This window comes from Oncorhynchus gorbuscha, linkage group LG26, assembly GCF_021184085.1.
Source record: "Oncorhynchus gorbuscha isolate QuinsamMale2020 ecotype Even-year linkage group LG26, OgorEven_v1.0, whole genome shotgun sequence".
NCBI classification, from domain to species: Eukaryota; Metazoa; Chordata; class Actinopteri; order Salmoniformes; family Salmonidae; genus Oncorhynchus; species Oncorhynchus gorbuscha.
Window position 1 is genome coordinate 27,581,114 of NC_060198.1, and position 14,589 is coordinate 27,595,702.

General features: G+C 44.3%; 1 protein-coding gene across 2 annotated transcripts in view; it reads right to left on the minus strand.

Moving 5' to 3' along the window:
- Nucleotides 1-6,589: 6,589 nt before the first annotated feature.
- The window catches only part of znf385c (zinc finger protein 385C), a 230,562-nt gene continuing 222,562 nt past the window's right edge, over nucleotides 6,590-14,589 (minus strand). For both annotated transcript variants that reach the window (XM_046331341.1, XM_046331340.1), the window contains 5 exons: nucleotides 13,711-14,091; nucleotides 11,683-11,876; nucleotides 8,716-8,814; nucleotides 8,127-8,216; nucleotides 6,590-7,675 (listed from right to left, as the gene is read on the minus strand). In XM_046331341.1, the coding sequence (XP_046187297.1) occupies nucleotides 7,448-7,675; nucleotides 8,127-8,216; nucleotides 8,716-8,814; nucleotides 11,683-11,876; nucleotides 13,711-14,091 (992 nt within the window). In that variant the 3' untranslated portion in view covers nucleotides 6,590-7,447. The remainder of the gene's footprint in view (nucleotides 7,676-8,126; nucleotides 8,217-8,715; nucleotides 8,815-11,682; nucleotides 11,877-13,710; nucleotides 14,092-14,589) is intronic.

Genomic DNA, 14,589 nt, shown 5'->3' on the forward strand with positions numbered 1-14,589 from the left:
CTTGAAATACACACTGTGAATACTGCGGAGGGGGGCGAGAGAAGCAGTAGATTTGTGACTTGTTCCTGTTGTGATTTATGAACGCACCTCTTCAACTAGACTACCGCCAAAACCATTTCCCCAAGGATGACTGTTACTGATACAAGTATCCTGTGTGTGTGTGTTTCTTTTCTCTCCTTCTCCCCTCACAGGTGAAAATCATCACTCCCCAATCAGTCACCAATCATCAATCAGAAGACACACCTCCTCCTGTTTCCTACCCAATCACAGTTCCTTTCCCTTGGTTTAAAAACCCTGTCAGTAGTTTGCTCTTGAGCTCAATCTCTCTGTAAATGTCATGCCTGTAGGACTCTCTGTTTCACTCTCTCTTTATGTATTGAGCTATCTTTTGTTTGAGCACCTCCATAGCACTTTGTCATCACCTGTGAGTATTGTTTTTTGTGAGTTTGTTTGTTTGCTGGTGGGAAAAGGGGGAACCAAGACAAGTCGCCCATGGGCATACACTACCCGTAGGTAAACTTTGTTAAATACACTAGTTAGAACTGGGTGGACCACCCACTGTTTTTTTGTTAGTTAGTCTAGCTTAGGGGTGTTTTTGAATACTTATTATTTCTTTCCTTGGGTCCAGCTCAGCCCCTTTTCCTGCCCCCCCCCCCCCATTAGTGTGTTTATTAATAAACCCTGAGTATGATGGTAGATTTCAGTTGTCGTGGTTATTTCGTTCACACTTTTACTTTGTCACTATTATAATTTGCATGAGTTATGTTACGAGTCTCATTACCATCCCCCTAGACTGTCGGGGCAAAAGGGATTTGTAACAATGACACTAAGACAAAACATAGAGGTAATGTCCTTTTATCTCTACTCCAATACTGTTTAACTGTCATAGCAAAAAAAGAAAAGATCCTTCCTCAGTGCTGCAACTGAGCATCGAGCTAGTTTCCCCCAGGGACATAGGGAGAAATCCCATTGGTCCTCTATTTCTTTTTACAGTGGAGATCATTTATCTCAACCCTGGCAGTTGCTATAGTGACCTTCTAATCGCAGCCTTTCCCTCCCGACGCTGTCTTCAAGAGGTAGTGTGAGATTTAAGGGTTTGAATAGAGGACAGCACACAGGTTGAACAATGGACTTGTGATTTGGCATGATTTTTTTGACCCTTTGCCTCTGGACCAAACACAACCCAGATTCCAAACAGGTTCCCTGTTATAAGGCCAGATCATTTTTTTAATACAAAATCCCTCCAGAAAGCTGCAGCTGCCGTGGCCTGCTGCAAAGCTAAAACTGTCACAGAAGAGATGATTTCCTCTTCACAAGAGAGCTATGAATTTATGGCCATGATTTGGTGGAAAGGTCAAATGTTGATGAAATAATGATTTTGATGCTCTGTGACAGATCAACATTAACCGGGCCCCAAAGCAGTTGGTGCAGCTCCTTCCACCCGAATACACAGAGGGCGAGTTTACATAATCTGCTATAGGCCAATACCTAATGAATGTAAACACACATGTCATTTTGAATCATGTTTAAAATATGAGTTGATCATGCTGCAAAGCAATATGCTGTGTGTGTGTGTGTGTGGAGGATCTAACACCTTTGACATTAGAAAGCGGGACATGTTGACAAGTCGTCTGGTTCCAGTCAATCGACGGACACTTAAAGGTCAATAAAATACAAAGTGAGGCTGAGGAAGTGAAAGATCTAATCGATTTATTTCACTATCCAACTTCTCCCTCTGTCTATTTCTCTCTCCCATTTATTTCTCTGTCATTCATATCCAACCCGGCATTATCTATACAGATGGAAAAAAAAAACATTTAAAGCAAAGACTCAATAGCGTGTCAAATGATCTTACTCTCTATTCCACCTTACAATTCCTATTGTACATCATGAAGATCATTGTAATCAAATGTACTGTGAACACAGTGACAAAGGTGCTACAATAAATACTGGTCATGTCCTCTCATAGAATATCTTCTACATCGTCGTACATGTTTTGTAATGTACCATAGGCTTTAAATGGAACAAAAGGGCTGCATTTACACAGGCAGGCCAATTCAGTTTTTCAATCAGATCTTTTTCAGAGATCTGATTGGTCAAAAGACCAATTTGTGACAAAGAATATCAGAATTGAGCTGCCTGTCTAACCGCAGTCACAGGTATTGATATGCACTGTACAACTTGACGTACACACTGAACTGACTGTGTCCCTGTAGGGTTGATACAGAGAGGGAGGAGGAACCAGACTGACCACCACAGCAAAAGAAACGGGTGTCACTTCACAGCATTCAGGTAGAGATCAATATATCAGTGTTGTCGATATGTATGGGTTTGTGGAGAGGTCTTGCAAGGTTCCATGCTTCTTCTGTCATCCCGAGACTGGCTTCAGACATGGATGTGATCACTTGACTTGAACTTCCCTGGTTTTGGCAATGGGAGAGGTGTGTTTCTGCTTACCTAACGTTTCCACACGGGGAGATCTGGCATAAGGACCTACACTTGTAGTGAGAACAACAATGCTGTCCAACTACATTATGAGAATGGGCTCCACTTCCAATTAACAAGGACATGGGTGAGAAGCTAACAAATGAATAGCTGATTGAACAAAATTCACATCATTATGGTATGCTTGTTACAGTTCATTACAGTCCAGAAGAGTCTCCAGACAGACGTGGCTTTGATGATTGGCGTCATTATGGCAAGAGACTGACTCTGGCTTCTGTTCAGACAACAAGACCACATGACACAGGACCCGCTCTGTACACGAAGGACAGAGAAAAGCTGTGAAGAGCTGAGCTGTGGTGGTGGTCCAGAATCCAGTACCGTTCCATGATATTGTTCAGAACCTAATCTCTCTCCATTATCTGGAGCCGCTCCAGAGTATGATATGGTGTTCTGCCCGCTGAAACCATCTGGGTGTGAACACTGTGCAGATAATCCAGATTATCATTCAGACTGTTGATCCTCAGCATGCCACTCCTTTTCTCTGTCAATAGCCCTGTTTATACCTGCTGTTAACATGCAACCTTCGTCCTGATCTTGTCCGTTTACACTTATAAGATCGGATCACAATGCGTCTTTTTAATTGTCTACACTGGTCTAAAAATGTGGGCACAATCAGAATGTGAACAAGATCAGGACAAAGGCAGCAGGTTGGAACCAGGTATAAACAGAGCTAATCAGGCAGGACTCGGATGGGGGCAGGCGCCTTCCTCCATTCACCTTCATGCAATTATCTTTGCAGCGTTTGAATGCCTGCTGTGAAAACTAATTTTTTCAAATAGGGTGGAAATGAAAGCTGTGCTTTGACATCAGTGATATGCAGATCCTATACCAGGAAACTCAGTTTTGAGAAACGCCAGCTCCTCCCACCTCATCGGCAGTAGCCTCAGTCAACATGGCTGCCTTGTAGTTTCATAACCTGCCATTACATACAGCATACGTTCTTTTACGGGTAGACTGATAGATAATTGACATTTCACCACACTGCAATTGAAGAGAATGTGATCCCAGTGCTTTGTTTCATCCATGGTGTCTCTTTCTATTATAAGGGGACAGATCCCTTATTATACCCAGGACTGAGCTCTGTGTCTGGGCTGGTCTATCCATGGTTCCCTTGGCTGTGCACATGGACGGAGGAGTGAAAAAGAGAGACAAGGACACACCACAACGTCCTCCTATATGACCGTCATATTCCGTGTGCGGACATCTTACATCGAAACCTCTTCAATCCTGTTCTGTATGGCTATTATTTCACGTCATCCACAAGTACAGTGTATGACCCGTCTCTACGGCGATGACTTTTGAGAGGCTCTGATTGTGTGGACGATTGTATGGTATTAATGTAGCTGAAACTGTAAGCCCAGAGAAGGCCAGAAACTGACCAGCTCTTGGGATATACTGGATAATTACATCTGAAAGGCATTTTTTGTTCCACATCTATTGTGTGACGTCAATAATTCAATTCCGTAATTCAGTTCAAATTTGAACAAGAAAAAGAAAAATCACTCAACCAACTTTTGATTCAACATTTGTCTCTTTTGTAGGTTCAAAAACAAGCACAGTAAAACCATTGTAAATAAAACAAACAGAGAAAAACAAGCAAAGTATTTCTCCTTTCCATGTACAGCGTGTGTCTGCTGTAGCCTACATCAACAGTCTACCCTCAGCTAAGATAGTTTCATCAAGATAAATATAACAATAGCAACTTTGATAAAATGTCTATATTTACTCTATATTTTCTACATAGATAATTTGCCTTCTCTATATGCATTTATTTATTAAAAATGTCCTTAAATGTCTGAATACCATAGAGTTCCCATGTAGACAGACAGACAGACAGACAGACAGACAGACAGACAGACAGACAGACAGACAGACAGACAGACAGACAGACAGACAGACAGACAGACAGACAGACAGACAGACAGACAGACAACGAACACTGGAGATCAATAGGCTGGCTGGTTCACTGAGTAACTTACTGTGACTGGAGAGAATCACATTGGTATGGCAAAGAGACCTGACGGCTTGGTTTCATATTCCCAAAGACAAAGGCCTCAGAAACATGTACAGAATCAAAGAGATTCGAAGAGATGGAGGAGAGACAGTGCTGGGTTTGATCTAGAAGGGCAATAACATGGTCTTCGCTGCAGGTGGCGCTGCTGCGTCGCACACATGGAAATACTATTGCACTGACTGAACTGAAGGGAACAACAACTGCATAGGATTTACCCCATTTTGCTGTTGCTAAAGTAGACTGGTTGGGTGTAAGTGTTGGGTTTGGTAATAAACCAGCAAAGAGAGTTGGTGTTGGGATAAATCAGGAGCCCCAAGTATTGGGTCTGGTCTGGTGGGAGCTATTGAGTGTTCGTTTCAAGGTGGGTCTACTTGTTTAGGAGAGATGGACATGGGAATATGATTATGTGTTCTATTGCGCTTGAGACATCAATAACACTGGCTGTTCTGTGTAATCCATATAATAGCTGTGTCCTGCTCCTCTGTAAGGTGAAAGCCCAGCAATGTCAACACAGAGAGAGGGCTGAAACATCCATCCCACAGTATGAGAGCTGCTATTTATAGCTTAGCTCAAACCACAGTCACAATATGAGCATGAGATTGACCATCAAGGGAAATCGCATCCCAACAACCCATCAGTTCAAATGACTCTTAGCACTGGCCACTTGGAATTGGCCTTTCAAATACAGTACGGTTAGGCTGTAGAGCATCTCTGTAGAGGTACAGATACATTGTTCCGAAGCAGATAAAGCCACCTCCCCACATCCTATATTCTCCTACTGTATAACCGTTCGAAACACAGACACATTGATTGAACATATTGCTTGAAAAATGTAACTGGATCTGAGATTTAGATTCAGTCCTGTCGCATGGATAAGGACAACGATACAATTGAATCATTACAAGTTGATTGTTTGTGTGCTTGAAAAATGCTCAATCAAACTGGCATGAGTTTATGAAAAAAAAAAATCACACCAGGAATAACAACAACAAAAAACTAGAACATATTTTCATTGCTTTCATAAGTAAATCTGTTTAAGGTGCTTTTAATGTGGTTGCCATGGCACTGTGCTTTGTTTCTTTCCCTCCATTCCTGATGATCCAATCGGTGATCTGGGAAATGTGTTCTCACACCCCCATCATCCACACATCTCTCTGCACAGTGGAAACCTTTAATTGAGGATTGTAAACCCATCAAGTAATTTCCACCCCTTAGTGTTTTTTTTTTCAGCAAGGGGAAATTGTCATTCACTGCTACCCATCAGCTCCTGCTGAGATAGCTCAAGAGAAAATTAAGGACTATGGCCCAGGGAGTACAATTCGGGGATCAAGCACAATAAAATCACTGGGATACAGGGAACCGTGGCAGATTACAATATAAGACAGCCAGGCTTTTAAAAATGATTTTGTGCTGCCCGTTCCGCAACGGGAGAAATAGAGACAGTCAGAGCCAATGCACCAGCGCTGCTACGGAGCAAAGATCTTTAATGAGGCAGATCTGCAACTTGAGACAAAATCAAGTTGACAAGCTGACCTTTCAGGACCTTAATGAGTGCTTAATTCTGAGAATGCAGGGTAAAAATTGAATTATGAAAGGCCATGTTGGGCTGTGACTCAAAGAGAGTGAGAGAAAAAGAGAGAGAGAAAGAGAAAGAGAGAGAGAGAAAGAGAGAGAGAAAGAGAAAGAGAGAGAGAGAGAAAGAGAGAGAGAGAGAGAAAAAGAGAGAGAGAAAAAGAGAGAGAAAAATAGAGAGGGAGAGGGAGAAAGAGAAAAAGAGAGAAAGAGAAAGAGAGAGAGAGAAAGAGAAAAAGAGAGAGAAAGAGAAAAAGAGAGAGAGAAAGAGAAAGAGAGAGAAAGAGAAAGAGAGAGAAAGAGAAAGAGAAAAAGAGAGAGAGAGAAAGAGAAAAAGAGAGAAAGAGAGAAAAAAAGAGAGAGAGAAAAAGAGAAAAAGAGAGAAAGAGAAAAAGAGAGAGAGAAAGAGAAAAAGAGAGAGAGAGAGAGAGAGAAAGAGAAAAAGAGAGAAAGAGAGAAAAAGAGAGGGAGAAAGAGAAAGAGAGAGAGAAAGAGAAAAAGAGAGAGAGAAAGAGGGGGAAAGAGAAAGAGAGAGAGAAAGAGAAAGAGAGAGAGAAAGAGAGAGAGAAAGAGAAAAAAAAGAGAGAGAGAGAGAGAGAGAGAGAGAGAAAAGAGAGAGAGAAAGGGCTTCAGCATCTATTCTGCACATCAATTTAGAGCTCTGGGTTCTAATGACAAGAGCCCAGTAACAGGGTTTGGGAGATAGGGGCTTGGTGGAAGGGTGTTGGTGGAAAAATATGAGTTCATATAGTTCTGACAGATCCCACTCATAGACCTGGGTCCGTAAGTCTGCAGAGCTGCAGGTCCACATATGGCTGAAGACAGTCACAAGCTCAGAGAGCATTGGGCTCACCTGCTAGCATCCCCAATATCGACCCACAACAACAAAAAGCAAGCCAACCAATAATAGAAACAATGTTCTGAGGAGTAGCATGACGTAAAGGGACCTTATTTGTGGCAACCACACTAAACAGATACATCTATTTTTGTTCTCTAATAAATTACACAATAATATTAAGAATCCAAACCAAATCGACCCATGAAATGGCTGTGTAAGAGAGAGGCCTCCTGACTGCGCCAGTATGTCCCTGGAGATGTGTCCTGTTCCTCAGGCCACCAACCACAGGAGAAGGAGCAGACAGATGGGGCGTGGTGGAGAGGAGGCGGGATCTTGGGGGTGTGTCCTCCCTGACAGGAGCAGTTGTTAGCCTCGTTCTCTCTGTTCTCTCCATCCTGGCTCCTGTGGTCTGCATAGTTTGTGCGTGGTGTGGCCCTCGTCATGTGAGTCACAGTAATGGAGGCGGGGCAAGAGGGTTGGTAGAGGGGGACAGAGGGACGGGGGGCTGTACTGTGTCATTAATAAGGGGAGAAGATGATGGAGGGGTGCGTGGCCCTCAGGGGCCCCGGGGCGGGCCGGAACAAGGTGGGGCTCAGGAAGGGCGTCTGAAAGAAGGTGGTGCACGCCGGGTGGCGCAGAGCCAGAGGATTGGTTGCCATGGTGCACAAGGTGGGCTGGGTGAGGGGGCTAGGCAGGAAGCCAGTGGTCAGGCTCTTGGTCAGCTGCTTCTGGAAGGCCAGTTTGGTCTGAAGGAGAGGAGGAGAGAGTGAAGGAGGGAAGGAAAGTAGAGAGGGGAGCAGAGACGGAGAGCGCATGTAATTTCTTGAAGCGCACATATTTACTCACAAGTAGAGCACACATTTGCTCAGCAAACAGGGAACATTGCTATTTTAGCACACATCGTTACCTTGGATTAACATGCTCGTACATTTCTCCATACTAATATCCTTTCCCTCACCACAACTACCCTCTCGGGGACTTGCCTTATGAACACTCTCACACAGTCAAGACAAAAGACAGAACCACAGACACACAGACACGCTTAAACTCCAAACCCTTTACAAAGTTGACATTAGAGCATTAGTTTCTGGTGCTGTTCAATCCCCCGCACCTAGCCTGTTCCAGTGGTTAAGCCAGCTGTAGCCCTGACAGCCCACTTCTCCCCTGTCCCTGCCTGCCCTGGGCCCTGCCACTCACCTGAGTAGAGAAAGAGGTGAGGTTGTACTGGCTGAACATTTTCTTCATGGCAGACACGGCCCCGCCTGCATACCCAGCCCATCTCACATTCTGCAGGCGGGCGGGGGAGGAGATGCAGAGGAGGGAGACATAGCGATGTGGAGGTGGGGTGGAGCGGAGGAAGCAGGAGTACAAAAGTGATTAATACAGAGTGCTGATTCAGGCTGCAGGCTTGTCAGTAGGGGTAGTGCTGGGGGTATTTCAGCCTTGGATGTCTCAGGAACATGGGACCCATTCACTACCACAAAGCAATGTCCTTAACCTCTCTGACAGCATGGGCACACAGGCAGGCATGCTGCTTCACTGGAGAGACAACCACATAGGAAGGAGCAATGAGGTGCGTGTGTGTGTGTATCAGGGTTGGGGACAATTTCATTAAAATTCAGTCAATTCAGGAGATAAATATACATTTTATTCAGAGATTGAACAATATTGGCCATTATTTTCTAAGACGATTTTCCAAATTTATGGGTCTCAAACTTTAATTAACCTCCAACCACATGCAATGGAGCGTGTGTGTGTGTGTATCTGTGTGTGTCCCGTGTCTCACCGATAAGCTGGAGGTGGGCTGGCTCTTGTTGTGGGGGCTGAACTTGGGTTTGGGGGGCTTTCCTGCCAGACGGTCCTTGTGTCTCCTGCTGTTCATGTGCTGAGGAGATCAGAGGAGAAACATTAGTCTGCTAATCTAGTTTATATGGTTGGATTTATCTAATAGACCATGCCTGATCTACACCGGGTGAACAAAACATTAGGAACACCATCCTAATATTAAGCTGCCCCCCCCCCCCTTGCCCTCAGAACAGACTCAATTTGTCAGGGAATGTGTATAAAGCGTTCCACAGGGATGCTGGCCCATTTTGACTCCAATGCTTCCCACAGTTATGTCAAGTTGGCTGGATGTCCTTTGGGTGGTAGACCATTCTTGTTACACACAGGAAATTGTTGAGCGTGAAAAACCCAGCGACATTGAAGTTCTTGACACACTCAAACCGGCACCTACTACCATACCCCGTTCAAAAGCACTTCAATCTTTTGTCTTGCCCATTCGCCCTCTGAATGGCACACACACACAGTCTATACTCAATTGTACTCAAAGGCTTAAAAATCTTTTATTTTTAACATGTCTCCTCCCCCTTCATCTACACCGATTGGATGTGGATTTAACAAGTGACATCAATAAGGGATCATAGCATTCACCTGGTCAGTCTGTCATGGAAAGAGCAGACATTCTTAAGGTTTTGTACACTCAGTGTACAATATTTAGAGGACACAAAAACCACAAAGAGAACCACTACTTCCCTCTATCTACAGTATGCATGTCTATTTCTCTCTCCGCTGTTACACTATCAACTGGCTAATCCTAGTTCATCAGAGGAGGTTTTAACTGTGCCATTGGAATACACTACTAAGGCTTGTTGTAGGCAAGGTTGCTACACATGCCCACATATATATACTGTATCTTTTCCATGACCAGCTGGTGTGAGAGAGCTGCAAAATCCTCCAGAACCATCCCATCATACGATTACATGTACGACTTAATAAACATCACCAGGGAAACAATTACCCGAAACAGCCTAGAAAAGAGGTTCAATCATACCATGTGCCGAGATTACCACACCATAAACACGTCAATATCCTGCAATAACATACTGCAAACAGCTCTTACAGGCTCAAATAGACCGTTCTGAGTGAATCACCATAACATCTGATATACATATGCTTAGTGTGGGAAAACAATCACAGCATAAAAATGTAAAATGCTCATACGATGCTTTTTCCAGAATGGCTTTATTGTAATAAAAATGCAGTCGCTGCCGCTGTGCCAGGTGATTTCAAACGCACATTTCCACTGCAAGCATCACCTCAGGAGTTGTAAACCTTCTACTGTAACATGTGCAAAGAGCATTTAATACGTTTGTTATTACATCATGAGTCCTGTGCTACCTTTAAAAATGGGAGGGCTGAGGTAGTGATGTCATGGATACAGTCCATTCGGAAATTATTCAGACCCCTTCCCTTTTTCCACATTTTGTTACGCTACAGCCTTATTCTAAAATGGATCAAATATTTTTCCCCCTGATCAATCTACACACAACACCCCATAATGACAAAGCAAAAACAGGTTTTTAGAAATGTTTGGGAATTTATAAAAAAAATTGGAGAAGGGCCTTGGTAAGTGAGCTCCAGAGTTCCTCTGTGTAGATGGAAGAACCTTCTAGAAGGATAACCATCTCTGCAGCACTCCACCAATCACGCCTTGATGGTAGAGTGGCCACTCCTCAGTAAAATGCACATGACAGCCCGCTTGGAGTTTGCCAAAAGGCACCTAAAGGACTCTCAGACCATGAGAAACAAGATCCTCTAGTCTGATAAAACGCAGGAATGGCTTCGGAACAAGTCTCTGAATGTCCTTGAGGGGCCCATCCAGAGCCCGGACTTGAACCCGATCGAACATCTCTGGTGAGACCTGAAAATATGATGCTCCCCATCCAACCTGACAGAGCTTGAGAGGATCTTCAGAGAATAATGGGAGAGACTCCCCAAATATATATGTTCCAAGCTTGTAGCGTCATACCCAAGAAGACTCGAGGCTGTAATCACTGCTAAAGGTGCTTCAACAAAGTACTGAGTAAAAGGGCTGAATACTTACGTAAATTTAATATTTGAGTTTTATTTTATTTTATACATTTGCTAAAAAACTATTTAATACATTTTAAAATAAGGCTGTAATGTAACAAAATGTGGAAAAAGACCCTGAAAATAATTAGTCCAACCAAGAAATCAAGTGTTAAGTTTGTTTGAAGAGGTAGTTCTATAGTCTGTCCCTTCAAAGTCTATTGTAGAGTGACCTCATCTATCTGCTCATGCCAAATAAAAACGTATTCATCATGTGACAGGATACACTTGAAAAACAGATTTAAATCTCAATGTGACCTTCTCTGGTTAAATAAAGGATACATGAAAATAACTAATAACCCCACACAGAGCCAAAAACACTGCAGGACCAGAGACATTTGAATGAGAGTCTTATTCGATTAGCACTCTCTATCAAGCACCTCTCAGGGTGTGCAATATTACCCACAACCCCCCTCTCTTTCCTCTTCTCACCTTTCATGTCACGCAAACAGCACCAGGAGTTCTGAGTAGCCCAGAGGGTCATCCCTGTCTATCTCCCATACCACATGGCTACATTCACAATATCTTATACTCTTTCCAGCTTATTTCGGGTCATTTTGAGCTCCATCAATTCAGATCACTGTCAGGACACGTTTAGTGGAGGTGGAAAGAGACCCAGTGTGTCAGATCTCCACATAAGACTAGTGGCTCAATGGCCTCACTGTGAGAGAACATGAAACCAGATCTTGTCCAGTCCAATCACCTCAGATCCACTCAGGAAGTCAACATACGAAATTATACCCCAGCTGTTTCACTTCTCTCCCCATTGCTGAACCCTCCACACCCTGTGCAACCCCCAGCCCTCCCCTGCCACTATCCCCTCGACCCCGAGCCTCCTCACCTGGCTGAGCTGGGTCTCCGAGTTGACGTAGATCTCACACACCTCGCAGTGGAAGTTCTTGCTGGCCACCCCCACGCTGCCCTTGGTGCCCAGGCGCTTGCTCTTGCAGGCCGAGCGCCCCCCAGCCCCCGCCACCTTCCCCCGGCGCCGCGGCTGGACGCTCTGGCCCTCCAGCATCTGCTTGTGCTTCGTACCTGGAGGAGTGGATTGGGAGGAAGAGAATGTCAGACACACTCTGGAGCAGGTACAGTATATACAGTGGGGAGAACAAGTATTTGGATACACTGCCGATTTTGCAGGTTTTCCTACTTACAAAGCATGTAGAGGTCTGTCATTTTTATTATAGGTACACTTCAACTGTGAGAGATGGAATCTAAAACAAAAATCCAGAAAATCACATTGTATGATTTTTAAGTATTTATTTAGCATTTTATTGCATGACATAAGCATTTGATACATCAAAAAAGCAGAACTTAATATTTGGTACATAAACCTTTGTTTGCAATTACAGAGATAATACGTTTCCTGTAGGTCTTGACCAGGTTTGCACACACTGCAGCAGGGATTTTGGCCCACTCCTCCATACAGACCTTCTCCAGATCCTTCAGGTTTCGGGGCTGTCGCTGGGCAATACGGACTTTCAGCTCCCTCCAAAGATTTTCTATTGGGTTCAGGTCTGGAAACTGGCTAGGCCACTCCAGGACCTTGAGATGCATCTTACGGAGCCACTCCTTAGTTGCCCTGGCTGTGTGTTTCGGGTCGTTGTCATGCCGGAAGACCCACCACGACCCATCTTCAATGCTCTTACTGAGAGAAGGAGGTTGTTGGCCAAGATCTCGTGATACATGGCTCCATCCATCCTCCCCTCAAAGCATCCCAAAAGAATGATGTTTCCACCTTCATGCTTCACGGTTGGGATGGTGTTCTTGGGGTTGTACTCATCCTTCTTCTTCCTACAAACACGTTGAGTGGAGTATAGACCAAAAAGCTACATTTTTGTCTCATCGGACCACATGACCTTCTCCCATTCCTCTTCTGGATCATCCAGATGGTGATTGGCAAACTTCAGACCGGCCTGGACATGCGCTGGCTTGAGCAGGGGGACCTTTCGTGTCCTGCAGGATTTTAATCCATGACGGTGTAGTGTGTTTCTAATGGTTTTCTTTGAGACTGTGGTCCCAGCTCTCTTCAGGTCATTGACCAGGTCCTGCCGTGTAGTTCTGGGCTGATCCCTCACCTTCCCCATGATCATTGATGCCCCAAGAAGTGAGATCTTGCATGGAGCCCCAGATCGAGGGTGATTGATCGTCATCTTGAAATTCTTCAATTTTCTTATAATTGCGCCAACAGTTGTTGCCTTCTCACCAAGCTGCTTGCCTATTGTCCTGTAGCCCATCCCAGCCTTGTGCAGGTCTACAATTTTATCCCTGATGTCCTTACACAGCCCTCTGGTCTTGGCCATTGTGGAGAGGTTGGAGTTTGTTTGATTGAGTGTGTGGACAGGTGTCTTTCATACAGGTAACGAGTTCAAACAGGTGCAGTTAATACAGGTAATGAGTGGAGAACAGGTGGGCTTCTTAAAGAAAAACTAACAGGTCTGTGAGAGCTGGAATTCTTACTGATTGGTAGGTGATCAAATACTTATGACATGCAATAAAATGCAAATTAATTACTTAAAAATCATACAATGTGATTTTCTGGATTTTTGTTTTAGTCTCTCACAGTTGAAGTGTACCTATGATAAAAATTACAGACCTTTACATGCTTTGTAAGTAGGAAAACCTGCAAAATCGGCAGTGTATCAAATACTTGTTCTCCCCACTGTATATATTTGCCATTGGGGCAGAGAGAGAACATTTTATAGCTAATTTCCTGCTATTCTACACATTTTTTGTAGATTTTTTCTTCTTTTCAGTTTTAAACCTAATAGCCTGTAATAAAAATAAATAAATCTTGGCATATGACGTGTTCCTATGCTATCTGAGGGGGCTGCAGGGTGTGCTACGCCAGAGACTGTAGTGTTCGTACCACTGTTGTGTGCCTCCAGCTGGGATGTAGAGTTGACAGTGACCTTGCACACGGGACAGTGGAGGTGTGGCTTGATCCTCTTGGGGTCCTTGACCTCCTCACCCCCCTCTGTTCTGGAGGTGTCCTGATGGCTGCCTGACTCCAGGGCTGTTCCAGGGGCCTCTGGGCCCTGCTCGGGGCCACTGGTATCTGAGGCTCCGCTCTCTGAGGCCTGGGAGGAGGGGGACACCTCTCCCTGGGGCCCGGGGGACAGGGTGGCCAGCTCCATGGAGGACACCTCAGATACAGGAGTCAACATTACAGAGTTGCTGCTGCCAGGGCTCTCGCCCAGCTTCACAGCCTCACAATTCACCACTCGCTCCAGGTCAGCAGGCAGCAGATCTGGGGAGGGGAAGGAGAGGAGGCAGTGGTAAGTCACTGAACATTACACTGGGTGGTAAGGGAAGAGTGAAGAGCTCAGTGCCTGAAGAAAGCCACCGAGGTCTACAGTTGATCACTGCAGTATGACGTTCAGTGACCCATAAGCCACTTCACTTCACTTAAAACCTCAACATCCGGTGGAATTGCAGAGCGCAAAATTCAAAACCAGAAATACTCATAATAAAAATTAATAAAACAAACAAGTGTTATACAGCGGCTTAAAGATGAACTTCTTGTTAATCCAACCGTTGTGTCATATTTCAAAAAGGCTTTATGGTGAAAGCATACCATGCGATTATCTGAGGACAGCGCCCAGCACACAAAACATTACAAACTGTTACCAGCCAAGTAGAGGAGTAACAAAAGTCAGAAATAGAGAAATCACTTACCTTTAATGATCTTCATATGGTTGCACTCGCAAGACTCCCACTTACACAATAAATGTTAGTTTTGTTCGAT